At 40.8% G+C, this 21,868-nt stretch overlaps 1 protein-coding gene across 1 annotated transcript in view; it reads right to left on the reverse strand.

Annotated features, from left to right (window-relative positions):
• ankrd13b (ankyrin repeat domain 13B) overlaps positions 1-21,555 on the reverse strand; it is a 39,238-nt gene extending 17,683 nt beyond the window's left edge. Inside the window, exons 1-2 of the mRNA XM_063016735.1 lie at positions 21,231-21,555; positions 793-928 (exon numbers count right to left, since the gene is read on the reverse strand). Coding sequence (XP_062872805.1) covers positions 793-928; positions 21,231-21,338 — 244 coding nt within the window. The 5' untranslated portion in view covers positions 21,339-21,555. The remainder of the gene's footprint in view (positions 1-792; positions 929-21,230) is intronic.
• Between the last annotated feature and the right edge of the window lie 313 nt (positions 21,556-21,868).

Below are 21,868 nucleotides of genomic sequence, written 5' to 3' on the forward strand. Positions count from 1 at the left end.
TCGAACGTAAGTGAAACCAAAAATGTTGCTGAATGTTCTGTGTGTAAAAGTGAAAATAAAAACAGCAGTTTTGCATAAGTGTGATGTTGTAGGTTCTGTATTTATTCCTTTAGAATATTTGTTTCACAGTCTGAGCATTGTTATTTAGATAGCTAGTTTAACCATGGTGCATTGAGACATGTATTATTACTGCTTAGTTGTTTGAGAGGAGAAATGACGGTATCAGATTGGTATTGCTACTTATTACATATGTTTCAAAAATGAGTGTATAGAAAGGGAGAGAAGAAATATTTAAACATGGATTACATCATAAAAGTATTAGACCCTAGGTGTGAAATCGTCTCATGACATTACAGTCAATACAGCGTTATCATGTGAACTGTTGTTTTAGATATACTCACATCTGCCATCTCTGCACTACCTTGCTTGGGTGACCATGCATTGTTTTTATAGTTAACAAATGGGCTATAGAAGCAACGGTGACTACAGGTTGAGCAGACAAATCCGATTTGGTCATCTGAATTTGTAGTGAGGATGTTTAAAAAAAGATTGATTTCTTGTAGTCTGTAGACTAAAAATTGTTTAAGTGTGAAACAAATGATAATGACAAACAAAAGAAAAAACTCTTCTGTTACACTAGACGGCATATTTGCTGTTATGGTTAAGTGTGCAGGTAGTCGGGTGCCGCACTTGTAGAAAATAAATTGTCATAAGAGGGGAATACAGATTATAATACACTATTAAAATAACAAAATAACAGACTGCTCTAAACATGCAGTGTTGTAGTCATACCTGTCCATCCGTTGCTGTTCTCTTTACTAATGTCAGCTCCATAATGCAACAGCACCCGAGCACACTCCAAATGGCCGAGGGTTACGGCCAGATGTAGAGGAGAGCGACCACGTGGGTCCAGCACCTCCGTGTCCACCTAAGAAAAAGGCATAAAGACAGGGAGAGAAATTAAATATATTCTGCCAATGGTTTGTTAGCATTGCTACCCTACACTTCGGTCAACCTATTTATTTCCCCCTACCTTCTTTTCTTCTTGTATTTTCTGTTTATGCAATTTTCCCCAATATTCTTCCCAATCTAGTCCTGTCCAGTTACCCAATCACATTTCTCATAACCCCCTACTGCTGCAAAACTTCCACTCCTGACCAAGGAGGGACAAAATCGTCACACGCGCCCTTTAAAATGTGAGTAGTACCGACCGCCTCTTTTCACATGCACGAGAGTCACGCGACTCGGACCTAATGTGCCGGCGCCATCGATCAGCCAACAGAGACTACAATTGCAGCAGTTATAAGAAAACCCTGTTCAGCCATTGTCCCGCCCTTTACATACAGTACATACAGCCAGTCGTGTGTCTGGTAGGCGCCCAGCTATCTGATAGTAGAGCTGAGATTCAAACTCGAGATCTCAGAACTGGTGGGCTAGCATGTTTTAATGCTTTACTTTACTCCTACAGTATAGCACGTTTACTTTTCCCAACTTGATGGTCAGTGGTAGCCTAGTGAGTAGAGCTTTAGGCTATCAGTTGAAAGGTTGTAGCTTAGAATATTGGCTCTGCCATGTAGCCACAGTTGGGACCTTGAGCATGATCTTCAACCCTCTTGGCTCCAGGGGCGCCTTGCAGTGGCTGACCCTGTGCCCTGACCCCAGCTTTTAAACAAGCTGGGACACCCAGAAAAAGAATTTCATTGTACTGTACATGTGTTCTATTCTGTTCTGTTCTCTGAGAAACAGCTGTACCGTGAGGTAAGATGGTGTGATGCTGAGATGTTGTGATGCCGAGAAATCTGACAAGTGATAATGAAATAATTACAAATGATTTAACATTTTATTCAACAGCATTCTAAGCACATACAGAACGTAGATTTTAATTTGGGCTGAAAGTAAAGACAGAAGCTGTGAATCCAATGAACTTCGAAGTGGAAAAACTTAAATCCGGCCATTTAGTGGCACTTCACACTAGAACACACAGACCAATGCACAGTGACCCCAAAATTTCTCACACTAATTCAATCCTACTGTAGAAGATTAAATAGGTGCAATATATACAATATAAACATGGCTGGATTCTGTCTGCTGCAGAGACTGCCAATTGTGCCTGTTAGGGAGCATCCAGTCGAGCCCTGGTGTGCTAGCGGAATATCCTGCCATGCCACCTGGGTGCCAGTAGTTTTCTTAATCTGGACAAATACCAGCAATGTGGATGTGATATTTATGCTCATATTGTCCCACTGTTTGAGTCAATAATACAGTTTGCTCACCTTCTGAAATGACCTTTAAGCAAAAATCTAAACCAAGGTATGGGAGTAGTTATTGGAAGGTCTTTGGTTTAAGCTCCATCTCTTTCAGATTGTCACAGTTTGCCCTTAACCTTTAATTATCTGGATTGCCTTTGGTCTCTATTAAAAGTCGCTTTGAATTAACATGACTGCTATATGGGCATAAAAATATGTGGACAACTCTTCTAATAATTAAGTTCAGGTGTAGCATCTACGCCCATTGCTAACAGGTCTATTAAATCAATTCTGTAAAATAAATTGTATGCTTGTAACTTCGTAGCAACAGTTTAAGGAAGGCTCTTTCCTGTTTTTAGCATGACTGCACCCCTTTGTACAAAGTGAGGTCAGGAAACAGAAGGCTTGACAAATCTAGTTTGGAGGAACTCCAGTGGCCAGACTTCTGACCTTAACCCCATTGAACAATTTCAGGTCAGGCCTTCTCATTCAGCATTAGCATCAGATCTTACAAATGGTAAAGCCTAAATGGAAAGCCTTCCAGGGGAGTGGAGACTGTGTAAAGTTGCCCATTCATGGTTTAGAATGGGATGTCCAATATATCTGCCATCTCTGCACTACCTCGCTTGGGTGACTGCGCATTGTTACAATAGTTAACAAGCGTGCTACAGAAAGAAAAGTGACTACAGGTCGAGCAGACGAATCAGATTTGGTCATCTGTACTTTGCAGTAAAGACGTTAAAGTGGTAAAACTCGCTAGCACACCAGAGCTGAGATTTCAACCACATCGTTTGGGCTGGGCAGCTACATGAACAACAATCGACTGTTGTTCACACAGGGTGGGATGAGCTGAACCAAAGTTCCTCATAACTGATGCAGCTACGTCCTCTGCTGGCTGATTGATGGCGCCTGCACAGTTACAAGGGATAATGCGCTGACCAGGGCTTATGAACTCGCCTCGTGCAGATGAAAAGATGCAGTCGGTACTGCATACGTGTTGGAGGGGGCGTGTGTTAGTAGTATCGGTACAGAGAAAGCATAATGTAATTAGGGTAATTGGATATGACTAGATTTGAAGGAAAATTAGGGACTTAGGATAGTTTAATTGTGAAAAAAATGACAATAACTTATGCATAAGAAAAAACTCTTACACTAGCTGGCATATTTGCTGTTATGGTTAAGTGTGCAGGTAGTGGGAAACCCACAAGACTTTGATTGTAGGTGGAGTTTGAACCAAGATCTCCAGAACTCTGGAGCTGTGTGGCGCCCACACTACCTGCTTGCGGCATCATGATGCTAAACTAGAAATAGGCTGAGTAAAATAAACAAATAACTGAAAAACAAAAATTGGTGTCCCCTGTGCTTGACATTTGCATTGGGCTGCATTACCACATTTGACTGTTAGCAGAGGTGGGAATGAGTATCTGCTATACATCATGTAGAGAATATAAATCAGACCCTATCGGCACTAATGCTGCTACTTGTTCATGCGGTGTATTTATTCTTCTTGATGCGCATTTGATGCGCTGGTGTAGTGCATGGTTTTATCCAACCATCTCCTTGTTTCTACACTCACTGTGCATTTTATCAGCTTCACTTATCATATAGGAGCACTTTGTAGTTCTACAATTACTGACTGTAGTCCATCTGTTTCTCTACATACCTTTTCAGCCTGCTTTCACCCTGTTCTTCAATGGTCAGGACCCCCACTGGACCACCACAGAGCAGGTATTATTTGGGTGGTGGATCATTCTCAGCACTGTAGTGACACTGACATGGTGGTGGTGTGTTAGTGTGTGTTGTGCTGGTATGAGTGGATAAGACACAGCAGCGCTGCTGGAGTTTTTAAATACCGTGTCCACTCACTGTCCACTCTGTTAGACACTCCTATCTGGTTGGTCCACCTTGTAGATGTGAAGTCAGAGATGATCGCTCATCTATTGCTGCTGTTTGAGTTGGTCATCTTCCAGACCCTTATCAGTGGTCACAGGACGCTGCCCACAGGGCACTGTTGGCTGGATATTTTTGGTTGGTGGACTATTCTCAGTCCAGCAGTGACAGTGAGGTGTTTCAAAACTCCATCAGCGCCATACCAGCACAACACACACTAACACACCACCACCAAGTCAGTGTCACTGCAGTGCTGAGAATGATCCACCACCCAAATAATACCTACTCTGTAGTGGTCCTGTGGGGGTCCTGACCATTGAAGAACAGCATGAAAGGGGGCTAACAAAGCATGCAGAGAAACAGATGGACTGCAGTCAGTAATTGTAGAACTACAAAGTGCTTCTATATGGTAAGTGGAGCTGATAAAATGGACAGTGCTTGTGGAAACAAGGAGGTGGTTTTAATGTTATGGCTGATCGGTAGGGCTGGTGTGACAATAAGGACGTCTAGATGAGTGCGGCGCCTTTAGAATGGTTTGTTTCCAGCAGCCTTCTGTAACTGTGTGACATAATGATGGTTTGCTCACACGCCTCAGACGGCACATTATAATGGAAACATATTAGTGCCTGAGGGCTCGCTGTCTGCTAGGAAAGTAGCGCCGGCAGCCCACGTACTGTATTTACACTTAATACAGTGTGGGTTCTGTCTCAGATCTTTCTTTCTGTACGCACAATGACATGTGTTGCACTATGCACTTGGTTTTTGTGTGTGTGTGGGGGGCGGGGGGGGGGGGGGGGGGGTATATTTAACAGAATATACAGTTGGTTTATGTGTGCGCTCAGATGGAAGGTTGTTTTGCATAGGAAACCGGCTCCCATGTGGCGCACCCGTGCTCCCTAAGCCCGACTCCCTGCTATGCAATTAGCCAGCTCCCTCGTTAACACCGGCAGCGCATTCATAACTGGAGCGTGAGACGCTTCCAGAGGAGCAAGAAAAACAGCAGCTCCATCACAATGGAGGAGGGAGAACGGAAAGGGAGACGAGGTGCATTGCTATGGTAACACAAAGAGCTGAGGCAGGGGTGTCAAACAACTGGATGATAGGATGTAAGGACTAAGTAAAGGAAAGACCACACAAATATGGATCCATTTTTAAATTCTGGTTTTGTATTTCGGCCATTCTAATGTTTTTAATCCACTTTCCAAAAGTAAAGATTATATATATTTTTAATTGTATGCCGGACATGTACTTGTGTCATGATGTACCATTACATCATTGTTTGTTTTAATGTCACCGTCGAGTGGAGTAAACCAAGTCCCAAATGTTTTTTACCCTCTACTTCTGTGCACTGTAATAAGTACAACAGTAATTAGGTCTATATTAAGTAATTTAGGATGTTTCCTGCCGGCATTAACACAAACAAGTTGCATCTGGGTTTTGTGGTTTATTTCCATTACAGTTCATGTAAAAGTTTGGCAACTGGGCAGCTGTAATAGCTTAGCATTTAAGGTAGTGGATTATTGACCAGAAGGTTGCCGGTTTAAGCCTCACCAGTGCCAAGTTGCCACTGCTAGACCCCAAAGCAAGGCCCTTCATATTGTGTTATTACATTAAAACCACCTCCTAGTTTCTACACTCACTGTCCATTTTTATCGGCTCCACTTACCATATAGAAGCACTTTGTAGTTTTACATGTTTTACATGTTTTACATGTTTCTCTGCATCCTTTGTTAGCCCCCTTTCATGCTGTTCTTCAATGGTCAGGACTCTCCCAGGACCACCACAGAGTAGGTATTATTTGGGTGGTGGATCATTCTCAGCACTGCAGTGACACTGACATGGTGGTGGTGTGTTAGTGTGTGTTGTGCTGGTATGAGTTTTTAAACACCTCCCTGTCACTGCTGGACTGAGAATAGTCTACCAACCAAAAATATCCAGCCAACAGCGCCCCGTGGGCAGCATCCTGTGACCACTGATGAAGGTCTAGAAGATGACCAACTCAAACAGCAGCAATAGATGAGCAATCGTCTCCGACTTTACATATACAAGGTGGACCAACTAGGTAGGAGTGTCTAATAGAATGGACAGTGAGTGGACACAGTATTTAAAAACTCCAGCAGCGCTGCTGTGTCTGATCCACTCAATCTGCTGTGTCTGATACCAGCACAACACACACTAACACACCACCACCATGTTATTGTCACTGCAGTGCTGAGAATGATTCACCACCTAAATAATATCTGCTCTGTGGGGGTCCTGACCATTTAAGAACAGAGTGAAAGCAGATTAAAAAGGTATGTAGAGAAACAGATGGACTACAGTCAGTAATTGTAGAACTACAAAGTGCTTCTATGTGGTAAGTGGAGCTGATAAAATGAACAGTGAGTGTAGAAACAAGAAGGTGGTTTTAATGTTATGGCTGATCGGTGTATATTGTAGTGTATATATATACAGTATATACTGTATATGTTATTGCACATGCAGTTAGGACAGGGCATAACCTTCAAAGTTACACTGTTTAATGCAAGATTGCAAAAAAATAGGTCTTTTACCATCTACCATAAAATATTGTGAAAAGATTTTATTATATATGAGGGATCTTTAAAAAGTTTCCGCACTTTTATATTTTCATTGGAAACGGTGAGGATGGGAGGAGTCGTGTCTAAGAGACTGAGAGAGAGCTTATAGTCTGGATTTAGTGCAATTTGATTTCCACCTTTTTGGATGCTCAAAGAAGCTTTCAGGGGAAGAAGATTTTTATGTAATGATGATGTGAAAGCAGCGGTGCATCAGTGGCTACACACTCAACCAAAAACATTTTTTGCTGATGGCATTAAAAAGTTGGTACAACGCTGGAACAAATGCATTAGAAAGTGACTAAAGGTGCAGAAATTATTTGAAGAGCCCTCGTGTATATTTACCAGTTAAACTAGACTTTACTAAACTTTTTAGGTACTAACTAGGATGACAATACTTTTATCCATAGAGCTTAAAGAATGACGAAATATTTTGCTGATTAGAAAAATTAAACATATTATTTAACGTAAACGGGAATGTATTCGGCGATTCATTAAATTCCAATTTATAATTTTTATAATCATTCGGCTGGGCTGTGCAGTTTTCTGAACAACGACTGGCTTGTTCATACACAGAGGGAATAGTCGGACAGGGACCTCATAACTGATGCAATTATGACCTCTGCTGGCTGATTGATGGCGTCTGCACAGAGACGAGGCATAAATGATCAGGGTGTGTCTCTCCATACACAAGGTTGATCCACATATGAACTCGCCTCGTGCAGGTAAAAAAAAGATGCAGTCGGCTACTGCACACGTTTCGGAGGGGGCGTGTGTCAGTTCGCCCTCCTCAATTGGGACGGGGGTCAGCACGAGTAGAGAGAAAGCGCAGTGCAACTGGGTAAAAATTGGACACACTAAAGATCGCTAAAAAATTATATTTTCAGTACAGTAAAATAATCCAGAATCATTTAAACCATCTTACTAAGACAACTTGTTGTTTTTTTCTTAATGTATTACATATATACATAAAAAACTACATAATGAAGGGTATGGAGTGAAAGATATGAGAAGGAATGAGCAGTATAAAAGTCTTTTTACTGCTCTCTGAGTGACCCTGCATTTTTCCACCCAGGCAAGCCAACACACATTTCTTCTCTCCCACCTTCTATACACACACATGAACTACTGTTTCATATTCCACATAAAAATCCCTTTTATGCTGCTCAATAGACAACAGGAGTGGGCGATACTGTGGGCGTTCTAGGAAAAACATCACATCATGACACTTTTTACTCTATATATTGTGTATCACTCTGTGTGTATGTTCTGTTAAATATTTGCTAATAAAATAGTAAAGCAAATGTATTAAAAATAATAATATAAATACATCTATGCATTTAAACACCTAAAACACTTTTGAGAAATGTAAAGGATGGAACATTCAACAATTATGTTATTAATTTTGGGCGCAAGGCAGGAATACCCTAGACAGTGCACTGATCCATCTCAGGGCATAAGCCATCCCCTCCACCTCGGACATACCCAATCATGTCTGTTCAGATGCCCAGCTGTATGTTAGTAATACAAAAATGTATCTCAATTTTCATTTTTTCCCATTCAGGTACACTATAAAGCAAAAGGTTTGTGAAATCCCAACAACAGAACAGAACAACCTGGTTCCCTTTTGTTAATAAAATAGCTTTAATTCATCTACAGCTTTAACTAGCATTTGGTGCATGACTGCAAGGATTTCACATCCATTCAATACTGTTGTTTGGTGCCAATATTGAAGAATAAACGAGCTCACAGTGTTCCAATTTATTTCAAATGTGTTGAATGGACTCAGTTATGTCTCAGAGCAAACCAGTCAAGTTGTTCCACTGCTAATACCAAACAAGCCAAACTATCGCTCTGTGCGTAGGGAATTGTCTTATTGAAACAGGAAATTACATTTTACAAACTGCTGACACAAAAATTGAAGCACTCAGTTCACTGGAAGTTCAGGTCAAACCATCATAAACTGCCCCACACCATTATCTCCTCCCCCAACCTTTCAAATAAACTTGCACTGTATATTCAGGTGCTACATATTCAAGCAGGTTGCATTTTGTAGACAAGTACCAGGTGCAGAAATGTGTGGAAAAATGATGTATTTTAGTACACCTCTCGAAACCATGCAGCAGATTTATTTAAAAGAAAATCTGCTGCATGGTTTTGAGAGGTGTACTAAAATAATGTAAAAATAATCAAGTAAATTTATGAGTGATGCCCTGTAATAGATGCTTGGCACTACAGGGATCTTCTGGGTCATCCTGAGCAGGGCTGCTATGAGTTTGATCTATCCAGAAATATTGGGTGCAAGTTAGAAAAACAGCCAATGAGGCAGCAGTCTGACACTAGCACTTAGAAACAATTTATAATAAGCTTTTCACGTTTAGGTCAAATAAATTAGATTACAATGACAAAGTGAAAACATCTCACAAAAAGGCAAGAATCAAAGCCAAATCCTCCAGATCCATGTCTCTTAGCTCATTCCATGATTAGCTTACCCTGTTGTTCTAAAAATGTAATTATGGACATAAAATAAACGTTTTATCAGCTGATTTAGATCACATTAATCAGTGCCCACAGCTCTATAAACACAGTATCACACATGATCGCTAATATGTAAATTGGTTCTTGCTCCCCCAGGTTCTAGATATTATATCATCCAGGGTCTTCCCTCACATTTACAGCCCTCCATCCATCACTTTCCTCCCCCTTCTTTCCTGCTCAGCCAGCTAGGGGCTGCATTATTGACAGTCGTCTCTGGTGGAGCATCTGCTCCTGGGTTCTCTCTGGCTTGACTAATGTTTTCTGGCAGCTACTCAAACTAGCATCAATCTTTTATTGTGAGCCCAAACCAGGCATGTGGGATGCAGACAGATGTACACTTAGTGTGTGTGTGTGTGTGTGTGTGTAGTGGGTAAAACAAGATGCAATGTGTGGTGAAAAATTTAGTTATATAATAGGCAAGCATATGAATTTGAGAAAAGAGGATAGATGCTGCCAGTTCATCTACTCAGCTTTAAAAACTGAATTTTTTAAATTTAATTAGTTTCAATTAGTTGATTAATTTATTGATGGTACACAATATGGCAAAAGTAAGTAAACACCCCCTCTAATTATAAGATTTAGGTGTTGTAGCCACATATAAATCCAAGTGAGCTCTCTACATAGACGCATTTTACGTCATCATATGCACACTCCCGAAAAGGCTGTTCGAATTCTTAGATACCTTAAAGTGCTGCCTACTAAGGTGCCTTATTTCGAAACTATACCTTTCGGAAATATACCTTTTTTTTTTTTATGTAAAGCAAATTCTGGCTTGTCAGTGACTGTATAACCATTTTCGGTAGACGGTGGGTTGTGTCGCCTTTGGTTTGAATGGCCTGAGTATAACTTTGTTAGCTTGGTAGGCCAACTGTGGTAACTGCGGGGACATAATCTCTAGTAGTGCGTCTAAATAATCTGCCTTTTAAGTCTATGTCTTATTAGAATCTTCTCTACTTAGGCAGCTGCCTAGGTAGCCAGTAGGCAGCAAGGCAGCTCACAATATTCAACCCCATTGAACACATAGAACATTGATATATACTGGACCCTTGATTTCGAGCTAGGAATTTTTTGTGCAACATTAATGTCTGACCTAAAAAATGCTTGTAAACAGACTATCCCAGAAAGCCCTTTTAGAAAAGTAAAGCTATAAAAAGGTAGGAAACTTTTGGCCATATATTGTAACTAAACATTAGGTATGCTTTATGTATATTTTTGACCTATGAATAAACATAAATTCATTTTAAGATGTGTTTTAGGCATTTGGTCACACAAAAAACAGTTCCGAAGTTCCCCATGTTTGACCTGGAGAAGGTGGAGTGGTCTTGGTTCTTACTGTGTGGGTTAACATGTTCTCCCTATGTCTGTGTGGGTTTCCTCTGGGTGCTTTGGTTTCCTCCCACAATCCAAAGTGTGTGTGTGTGTGTGTGTGTGTGTGTGTTTGCCCTGTGATGGACTGGCGACCTGTCTGGGATGTTTCCTACCTGTCGCCCAGTGAATTGAACCCACTGTGACCCTGAGTAGGATAAAGCGGTGATAAAACAGACAATGAATAAATAAATGATAACTAAAGTTCATGCAAACATGGTCCATGATGCTAAAAGTCCAGGGATTTTAGATGCTCTAAATTATAAAGGAGGGCGGCACGGTGGCTCGGTGGGTAGCACTGTCACCTCACAGCAAGAAAGTCCTGGGTTCGATTCACAGGTGGAGCAGTCCGGGTCCGTTCTGTGTGGAGTTTGCAGGTCTGCGTGGGTTTCCTCCGGGAGCTCCGGTGTCCTCCCACAGTGAGGGAAGACATGGGAGTGAGGTGAATTGGAGATCCAAAATTGTCCATGACTGTGTTTTACATTAAAACTTGAACTGATGAATCTTGAGTAACCAGTAACTACCTGTCCTGTCATGAATGTAATCAAAGTGTGTAAAACATGACGTTGAAATCCTAATATAATAAATACATAAATAAGGTAAAGAATGTGTGTCTCTTTTCCATTGCACAGGACCCTGTGGTGCAGTACATTTGTAATCTATCATCCTACATGTAAGACTGCAGTTCTTTCCAAGTGACCTGTTCTGTACCTAAGTAACTGTGCTAAATTTGGTAACCCTTCTTGGCCCAAGGGACCAAGCATAAAAAGAGGCCCATATGGTGGAGCGACAAACAGTGCAGAACCTGGATTGATTAAATGCAACAAATTTTAATCACTTGACCCGTGTGACACAGCTTTTATGTAGTTTAGTGTTCCAAACCAGAAAATTGAAAAACTTTGAGAACTCACGAGGTGCTTTCATCAGTGTGTGATTAGAACTGGAACTGCAAGGAGACCTCGAGTCTAGGTTTTAAACTAGAATTTTTGGCGGAGGGATTCAACTAAAATATTTTGCGTAGTCAGCCTTCCTTGGTGGAATGTTATTGGAGTATAAAGAACAGCCTTCATCTTTTTCCAAATTTTCCTTCCAATCTAGTCGTATCCAATTACCCTGATTGCATTACGCTTCCCCTCTGCTGATGCTGATCTCCACTTCTGATTGAGGAGGGCGAGACTGTCACACGCCCCCACGTGTGCAGTAGCCAACTGCATCTTTTCACCTGCACAAGGCGAGTTCATATGCAGATCAGCTTTGTGTACGGAGAGCCACACCCTGATCAACGCATTATTTCTCGACTCTGTGCAGACGCCATCAACCAGCCAGCAGAGGTCGTAATTGCATCAGTTATGAGGTCCCTATCCGGCTTCCCACCCTGTATGCATATAGCTGCCCAGCCCAGCCGGATGGCAGAGCTTAGTTTCGAACCAACATGTTCAAATCTCAGCTCTGGTGTGCTAGCGTGTTTTACCGCTGCCCCACCTGAGTGCCCCAAAAACACCTATTTTTGAAATTTCCCACAGATAATGCTGTTATGATTATGTATAAAAGTAACATTAACAAAAAGCTTAGTCATTTGTAAGCAAGGATATGTCGAGGTCACCAGGTTAAGAACTGGTTCTCACTGCATGATTGCAAAATATTTCAGAGTTTTACCGTCTCTCTTTAATACATTATTAAAAGATTCAGAGAAATCTCTGTGAGTAAAGGGATACTGTATGGTCATACACCTTGGATGGCTCCATATTTAAAACCAACATGCTTTTGTAATGAATACTGTATAACCAAATACTCAACAATCTTTGGAAAACCCCTGACAGTAAACACAGATAACAAATATACAAATGCAATTAACACTCTACAATGCAAAGCAGAAGTGTAATATATAAACAACATCCAAAATGCTGCTGAGTTCTATAGACTTCAGCTCAACTGGGATGGACCATTGCAAAGTTAAAATGTGTGTTGTGGTCTGATGAGTCCGCCTTTTAAATTGTTTTTGGAAATAGTGTATTTAGTGTTTTCCGGGCCAGAGAGGTAAAGGACCATCCTGATTGTTACCAACTAAGTTTAAAAGCCAATGTCTGTCTTGATATGGGAGTGTGTTAGTTACTCTGGGAATACTTCATTAACGCTGAGAGACATACAATGTGATCTAGTCAATGGCGACGTCACTTGTTGTTTCAGCAAGACAATGTCAAGCCACATTCTGCACTATTAAAACAGCATGGTAGTGTAGTACGGGAATGCAGGTTCTAGACTAGCCTGCCTGTAGTCCTAACCTGACTCCCATTACAAAATAATGGCAAATTATGAAGCACAATATATTGCTGTTGAACAGCTTAAGTGTTCTATCAAGCAAAAATTAAAAGAATTTGAACTACGCCAATTGGTGTCCTTAGTTCCAATGACAAAACTTTGTTAATAGAATAGAATCGAATCGAATGCCTTAATTTGTCATATATACATATACAGGTGTACAGTACAATGAAATTCTTTCTTCACATATCCCAGCTTGATTCAACATTTTGATATTTGGTTTGTACATGCAATTACACCCTGTACAGAAATCTACAATTAGCAAGGAGGACAAGCAGCATTGTTTATTAGTCATTATGGGCAGCTTGTAAACTACATCCTGTGCGTCCAGCCATTCTCATTTTCCCAGCATTCAGATGACATCATTAATACTCGTTTCCCAGAGCTCAGATGTTGCTGTATATGTAGCCTTAAGTGTATTTGTAAAAGAGGTATTAGTTTCAATAATTTATTTACAAAAAATTAGAAGAGTTGTGAAGAGCTGTGCCATAACAAACCACGTATGGCCAGAAGTATGTGAATCCCTGATCATTTTGTGTGTCTAACTATTGGATGAGAAGGCCTGGCTCATAATTGTTTCAAATCACCCCTAAAGTATTCAGTGGGGTTGAGTTCAGGTATCTAAAGGAGTTTTTTTAAAGCTCGTCTAAGCAATGGATGTGGTTGAAACACCTGACCTCAGTAAGTAGGACAAAGATCTACATTTTGTAGTCATATTTACATACACTGATCAGCCATAACATTAAAACCACCTCCTTGTTTCTACACACGTCCATTTTATCGGCTTCACTCACCATATAAAAGCACTTTGTAGTTCTACAATTACTGACTGTAGTCCATATGTTTCTCTGCATGCTTTGTTAGCCCCCTTTCATGCTGTTCTTTAATGGTCACTCATTACTGCAGTGACACTGACATGGTGGTGGTGTGTTAGTGTGTGTTCTGCTGGTATGAGTGGATCAGACACAGAAATGCTGATGGAGTTTTTAAACACCTCACTGTCACTGCTGGACTAGTCCACCAACCAAAAATATCCAGCCAAGAGCGCCCAGTAGGCAGCGTCCTGTGACCACTGATGAAGGTCTAGAAGATGAACAACTCAAACAGCAGCAATAAATGAGTGATTGTCTCTGACTTTACATCTACAAGGTGGACCAACTACGTAGGAGTGTCTAATAAAGTGGACAGTGAGTGAACACGGTAATTAAAAACTCCATCAGCGCTGCTGTGTCTGATCCACTCATACCAGCACAACACACACTAACACACCACCACCATGTCATTGTCACTGCAGTGCTGAGAATGATCCACCACCTAAATAATACCTGCTCTGTGGTGGTCTTGTGGGGGTCCTGACCATTGAAGAACAGGGTGAAAGCTGGCTAAAAGTATGTAGAGAAACAGATGGACTACAGTCAGTAATTGTAGATCTACAAAGTGCTCCTATATGGTAAGTGGAGCTGATAAAATGGACAGTGAGTGTAGAAACAAGGAGGTGGTTTTAATGTTATGGCTGATCAGTGTATATGTCCCCTAAAAAAGTAAGCAAACTTTTGATGTCAGTTGTACATCTGTTCAATCTTTAAGCTCTCTTGACCCCCCCCCCCCCCCCCTTTCTTCAACCCATCTGTTAAAAGCCTTCACAAAAGGTAACTACATCTCAAGCTACTCCCGCACAAGTATCATCCTCATCCCTAGTAACAACATTTTGCAATTAGTGTTAGGTTTCATGGTGATGGAATGAAGGAAATGGCCTAAAGGGATGGAGGCTGGAAGAAAAATGGAAAATTGAATTAAGTGCAAATGGACAGATATGAAGAAAAGCAGCCATGCTGGTAAAAACATGTTAAAATGGATGATAAGCAGTGCTTATATTCAAACGGCTGATGACTTCACATTCCCAGCATGTGGTATATAATGTGGTATAGCCAGTTCTTTATTTTTGACACATTGTATTAAAGAGCTGGTTGTTAACAGAGGTAGCTTAGTCATAGATGCTACATTACATAATTCTCCCTGCAGATTAGCTCTTTTCTGTTTCCACTCAGTGTTGTTTTTTTCGTCTCCACTGTCTTCTCCAGTTATATTCACAGCTTTTATGACCAATCAAAGAGAGCTACTAGTTGAGTTCCTCAGTTCTTCTTTTACTTCTTCTACTTTGAATTTCCTCGCCCTTCTATTAATGACCTCCTGCCTCTTTCATGCTGTCTGGAATTTTTCTGCTCCGTCTGTTCTGATACCCAATACAGATCGTTTCATCCAACATGCTGGTGCAGCACTTTGTCTCTGTCTGACTGCATGGCCTCGTGCCTCGACTTTCCCCACTTGATCATGATAGCATTGGCGTCCTTCTCAGCACTTTAGCATACAGATACATGCTGATCCAGGCTCATCGCCACTCTGATCCAAGATCCTGTGCTCTGCATCCGATTATGTCCGTCAGCAGCTGGTAAATCAGATAAAGCAGGAGTGGTGTTAATCTGCACGGTTAGCTGTTGATTTACTGGGGGACCAGGATGATAAAGCTTAATATATACAGTGAGGCATTATGGTTGGGTTGGGATTCACACCACAAAAAACATGTATTGATCCGATAGCTTCATTCGGTATTGGATCAAATTCACATACTGAAATGCTCGAAATAGAAATGCACCTTCCTCAGTAAAGCACCATATTGATTGGATAAAGAGTAATTAGATTTTGAAATTCATTTATTGTGAATATCTTCAGTAAATGCTTCATCTTGATCAATGCTGACCTGGGTCTAAAGTCTGTCCTGAAAACATTGGGTGCAAGGCAGTAATAGACCCTGGACAAGGTGCCAATCCATCCATCATTTATAAAACTGGTAATTCATACCTGCTGCAAGTCCACAAACTGGCATTAAAGGAAATTGCTTCTACCTCCAAAGGCATGAGGAAAAAATTGAAGCCAGTCTCATTATTCTGATTAGGGTCACAGTGGGTCTGGAGCCTATCCATTAAATTCTGAGCCATTTTATTGTATATATCATTTTCCATTCACAGTTTTGTTAAAATTCAGATGCCAAGTTAGCAAATTTAGGTACACTGCAGCAAAAGAGACAGATTTTGTGATGAATTACTATACAACAGTCACAAAGGGGAACTGTTTTAAAACTGTACTTTGCTCAGAAGTATAAAAAGAATGGTTGGTCGTGGTTCTGCAGCACACTTGTTTTCTTTCTTTCTGCATTTCTCTCCTTTTTCTGCCAGTCTAGTCACTACTAATTCCCAGCTACAGTTCCTCAGCCAGCTTGGGAAATCATCCGTGTGGCAGAGGAATTGTAGTGTGAAATTAGCAGTGGCTAGACAGCATAGACATTGCCTCCTCTTTTTTCTATTTTATTTATGTGATTTCTCCCATTTTTTCTCCCGATTTAGCGTAGTAAATCTGTCTTCTGCTGCTGGGGATCCCTGATTGCGTTTGAGGAGGGTATATTGCTGCCCACGCCTCCTCCGACTCGTGCACGGTCCTTAGCGCCTCTATACAGGCGCCTCTATCTGCTAATCAGTTCTTGCACAGCGTTTGAAGACCCCACCCACATAGTCTGGTCATCCCATGGTGGCCATTTTTTGTCTGCTGCAGGCACTGCCAATTATGCCCGCTAGATGGCGCCCAGCCGACCGGTGGCAAAGCCGAGTTTTGAACTGACGAGTTCAGAATCTCGGCGGTGGTGTGCTAGAGGAATATCCTGCTGCACCACTTGGGCACCTCCACTTGCCTCCTCTAACACTTGTGCAGTTAATGGTCGCTTATTTCCACCAGTCAGCAGTGGATTTTAACACAGAGAGTCAAGCTATTGCCCTGCTCCAGTACTCTCTGTGTAGGGCAAGGACAGAAACCACTGTCAATGTGAATGACCTTCAAACCATCAGATGATATTGCATGAGAAACTGTCATTCTACTGTGATAACATAGCCACATGGGCTTGGAAGTACTTCAGAAAACCGTTTTCACTTAACACAGTCTACCACCTGAATATGATCATCATTTGTGACTGAAAATCATCAGATAACATAGAAGTGAATATCAGTGATGTGTGTTTCTGTTGAGACAACACAGTCTGAAATAAATACACAGATCAGGCATAACATTATGACCACCTTCCTAATATTGTGCTGGTCCCCCTTTTGCTGCCAAAACAACCCTGCAACTGTGATGCACTGTGTATTCTGACACTTTTCTATCACAACCAGCATTAACTTCTTCAGCAGTTTGAGCTACAGTAGCTCGTCTGTTGGATCGAACCACGCAGGCCAGCCTTCGCTCCCCATGTGCATCAATAAGCCTTGGCCGCCCATGACCCTGTCACCAGTTTACCACTGTTCCTTCCTTGGACCACTTTTGATAGATATGGACCACTGCACACTGGGAACACCCCACAAGAGCTGCAGTTTTGGAGATGCTCTGACCCAGTCTTGTCAAACTCGCTCAAATCCTTACACTTGCCCATTTTTCCTGCTTCTAACACATCAACTTTGAGGATAAAATGTTCACTTGCTGCCTAATATATCCCACCCACTAACAGGTGCCGTGATGAAGAGATAATCAGTGTTATTCACTTCACCTGTCAGTGGTCATAAAGTTATGCCCGGTCAGTGTATATATGCAAAAGGAACTGGCAGCTACAGTCATGGTACAAATATGAACACTGTGCCATTACCCACTAAAACATCAGTGCAGAAACAAACCAAAATATTAAGGTTCCTTACTAAATTTAGAAAAATGTGCATTTGTTATGGATGAAACTTTTCCCAGACAGTAATCTCATTAGAGATAATGGCTGGTCCTGTGAGACTGGGTTTTCAAGGATTTAACAAACAGCAGAAACAAACAAAACAACTATTCTTAGCACTTTTTTTAATAAAAAAACTGCTATATCACTACATATACAGCTGCAATTGGAAATATTGAACCCCTTCACCTTAAACCCCGTAATGTGGTCATGTGTATAGAATTCAAATTGCATGCATGCAATTTTTTTTTTCATTTTTCTCCAATTTTCCTCCTAATATAGTCATGTCCAATTACCCAATTACACTACACTTCCCCTCTACTGATGCTAACCTCCACTCCTTACTGAGGAGTGCTGTAACTAACACGCACCCCCTCCGACATGTGTGAAGTAGCTGACTGCATTTTTTCACCTGCATAAGGTGAGTGTAAATGTGGACCAGCTTTATGTACAGAGAGTCACACCCTGATCCCATTGTCCCTCGTCTCTGTGCAGGCACCATCAATCTGCCAGCAGAGGACTACTGAGCTGGGTCTGTGACCTCCTGGATGACTCAATGTATTCTTTGTGAAATTTTGATAGGCTGTCACTCTTGAGAAGGTGCCAGGTTTTCTCCAGTTGTGGATAATGGTTCACATTGTGGCTCACTGGAGTCCTGGAGGCTTGGCAATTGCTTTGGAACCCTTTCCAGACTGATAAAAATGAAGGAATTTGTTTCACATCTGCATTTGAATGTCTTTAGAAGGTGTCATCAAGTGCTGCTTTTTGAGACCTTCTAGCCTGCATTGCCAGAATAAGTGATGTTTAGGTTTAATAGGTCTGGCAGTAATCACACCTGGCTGTGGATAGTGAAATTAAACCCAGTTGTCGATTGAATTTAGTTAACTGGTTGATTTAGAATGTATGGGGGCAATTATGATTATGATTATGATTATGATTATGATTATTATTATTATTATTATTATATTGTTATTTACATAGGGCCAGGTAGGGCTAAACAGCCTTTTTTTTAAATAAATGAAATCATCATAAAAAAAAAAAAAAAGCATTTTGTGTTTACTTGTGTTATTTTTGCCTACTATTAAAAGTAGCTTGATGATCTGAAACATACACCGACCAGGCATAACATTGTGACCACTGACAGGTGAAGTGAATAACACTGATTATCTCTTCATCACGGCACCTGTTAGTGGCTGGGATATATTAGGCATCAAGTGAACATTTTATCCTCAAAGTTGATGTGTTATAAGCAGGAATAATGGACAAGCGTGAGGATTTAAGCGAGTTTGACAAGGGCCAAATTGTGACGGCTATACGACTGGGTCAGAGCATCTCCAAAACTGCAGCTCTTGTGGAGTGTTCCCGGTCTTTAGTGGTCAGTATCTATCAAAAGTGGTCCAAGGAAGGAACAGTGTTAAACCAGCGCCAGCGTCATGGGCAACCAAGGCTCATTGATGCATGTGGGGAGCGAAGGCTGGCCCATGTGTTCCGCTCCAACAGATGAGCTACTGTAGCTCAGATTGCTAAAGAAGTTAATGCTGGTTCTGATAGAAAAGTGTCCGAATATACAGTGCATCGCAGATGCAGGGCTGTTTTGGCAGCAAAGGGGGACCTACACAATATCAGGAAAGTGGTCAAGGTGTTATGCCTGGTTGGTGTATAAGGGTGACAATTATGCAAAAATAGAATAAGCTGGGAAGGGGCAAATACTTTTTCACTGCACTATAGTTCTCTTGCACTACTATTTAAATCATTTTGCCTTGATAACCTCCAAAAAGCAGTGCTAACAAGCTCTGACACCTTTCTTGTGGAATCTTCACCCATTCTGCTTGTGTGAATACTTCCAGCTCATTGAACACATCTCTAGGTCACGTTTATATAACAGATTATAGCTGAAGCAAATTAAGGGGCACAATAACTTAGTAATGCAGCATTAGTTCATACAGACTAGCAGTAGGTTTTAATATCAGCAGTGTTATGGCATCTGTGACATGGCATCATTAAATGAATCTTCTGCTACTCTAAAATGCTACTTCTGGAATCATTGATTTCATACATTTGTTGTATCATTCAACCAATAAAGACTTAATTTCAAGTTAAAGCTTTGCAGAAATTTGTAAAAAGGTTTAGTTTTATAAATCCTTATATTTCCAAAAGCAACTGTATATGATTTACTCAATCAGTTTCAATGAATAAGTTATTGAGTAAGTGTATGGTTACTGGGCAGGAGCTTGTTGGACACCCAGTTTAAAATCCATGTCCTAATATGTGAAACGTTTGCCACAAATGAAGCATACAGTTTATTTTATACATATGTTAGCAATGTGTTCGGCCGAAACAACTATGTGGGGAGTCCCCATATATTTGGTCACTAATTATGGAAGAAGGCTCTGGAAGAAGATGAAACCAGTTTAAATGTAGGAGCATTACTCAAGCAGCCATTGTGACTCTGTAAATGTTTTGCCTTGATAACCTCTAAAAAGCAGTGCTAACAAGCTTCTGACACCTTTCTTGTGGAATCTTCACCCACACATCTCTAGGTCGTGCTTATATAACACATTAAAGCTGAAGCAAATTAAGGGACACAATAACTTAGTAATGCAGCATTAGTTCATACAGACTAGCAGTAAGTTGTGAGATCAGCAGTATTAGGCCTATGTGAGGGTTGAATTACTGTGACATGGCAGCATTAACTGAATCTTCTGCTACTCCAAAATACTACTTCTGAAATCATTCAACTGTTAAAGACTTAATTTTAAAACTTAAGTAAAGGCTTTACAGAAAATTGTAGAAAGTTAAGCATCATAAGTCCTTATATGGTGGTGTAATTCCAATAGCAACTGTATAAGATTTACTCAATCAGTTTCAATAAATAGGTTATTGAGTGAGTGTTTGGTTCCTGGACATGAGCTTGTTGGACACCCAGTTTAAAAACCATGTCCTATTACTCTTGCCATGAAGAAAGCATATCGTTATTTTATAACATTCATTTCACACATCTGTTAGCAATGCAACTAGGTGGGGAGTCCCCATACTTTCGGCCAATAATTATGTTCCCACTGACTGGGAAAGGCTCTGGAAGAAGATGAAACCAGTTTAAATGTAGGAGCATCACTCAAGCAGCCATTGTGACTCTGTAAATGTTAAACACACCCTCTCATTTACACCAGATGGCTACATGAAGCCACTATTGTAGCCCTAATGTATATGATACGTGTTATTCTACATGGTTACAGCAGTTAAAAGCAATGGATGTTTGTTAAAGAGAGTTTTATGTATTAAAAGCTGATAATTACCCAGATGAGTAGATCATACCATACCAACACCTTGAACTGGATGAACTGGATGAACTGAATAAATAGGTGGGATGCTTCATAGTGGTGCTTTTTCTTTACATATATGTTACCATTGCACGCATTAACACTTTTTAACATGAAATTACATTAATGAAGTCGAGTAAAAGAATCATATTTAATCATTTTTAACACTGTGTTGCTGTTGTACTGGAATATCTTATTACCGTTTCAGTGTATAACTCACCTGCTCGCTTGCCGACAGCTCTTTCTCCAACTGCCGGGGTTTATTGTGCCAAACCAGATAATGAAGGCGGTAACGGCTCTTCTCTTGAGTTTTCCTAGTCGAAATCATCCTCAGTTTACACTCCGCTTCTCCTTTCTTTAAACGCCCAAAATCTATTTAGTCAATTCTGTAAAGGCTGCGTACTGACTGACCGCATCAGTTCCTGATGAGGGAATCTCTTTCCCCTGGTACAGCCAGTATTCCCTCCTCATAGTAAAAGTCCAAAAGCTAAAACGATCTAGGTGTTTCCAGATCTTCGCGATCTCCGTCTCGGTTGCTGCCGATCTCTCGTTTCTCTCTCTCAGTCTGTCACTTTGGTGTAAAAATCACCGCCTAGGAGGAAAGCACTCAGCTGCTCCCCTTTCGGTGATCACGCGTTATAGACTGGTGCTGCTGATGCTGATGCTGATGCTGCTGATCACTGCGCACCCACAGCACAGTGCACATCCACAACCGTCCCACCCCTTCTTTAAAATAATAATAAAAAAAGTCTTTAAAAAGTATAATAACTAGATACAAATGTTTTAAGGTACTGAAAAGATCTACAACCAAATCAGAAAAAGTTGGGACAGTATGGAAAATGCAAATAAAATAAAAAT

Source organism: Trichomycterus rosablanca, chromosome 20 (genome assembly GCF_030014385.1).
Source record: "Trichomycterus rosablanca isolate fTriRos1 chromosome 20, fTriRos1.hap1, whole genome shotgun sequence".
Taxonomy (NCBI): Eukaryota; Metazoa; Chordata; class Actinopteri; order Siluriformes; family Trichomycteridae; genus Trichomycterus; species Trichomycterus rosablanca.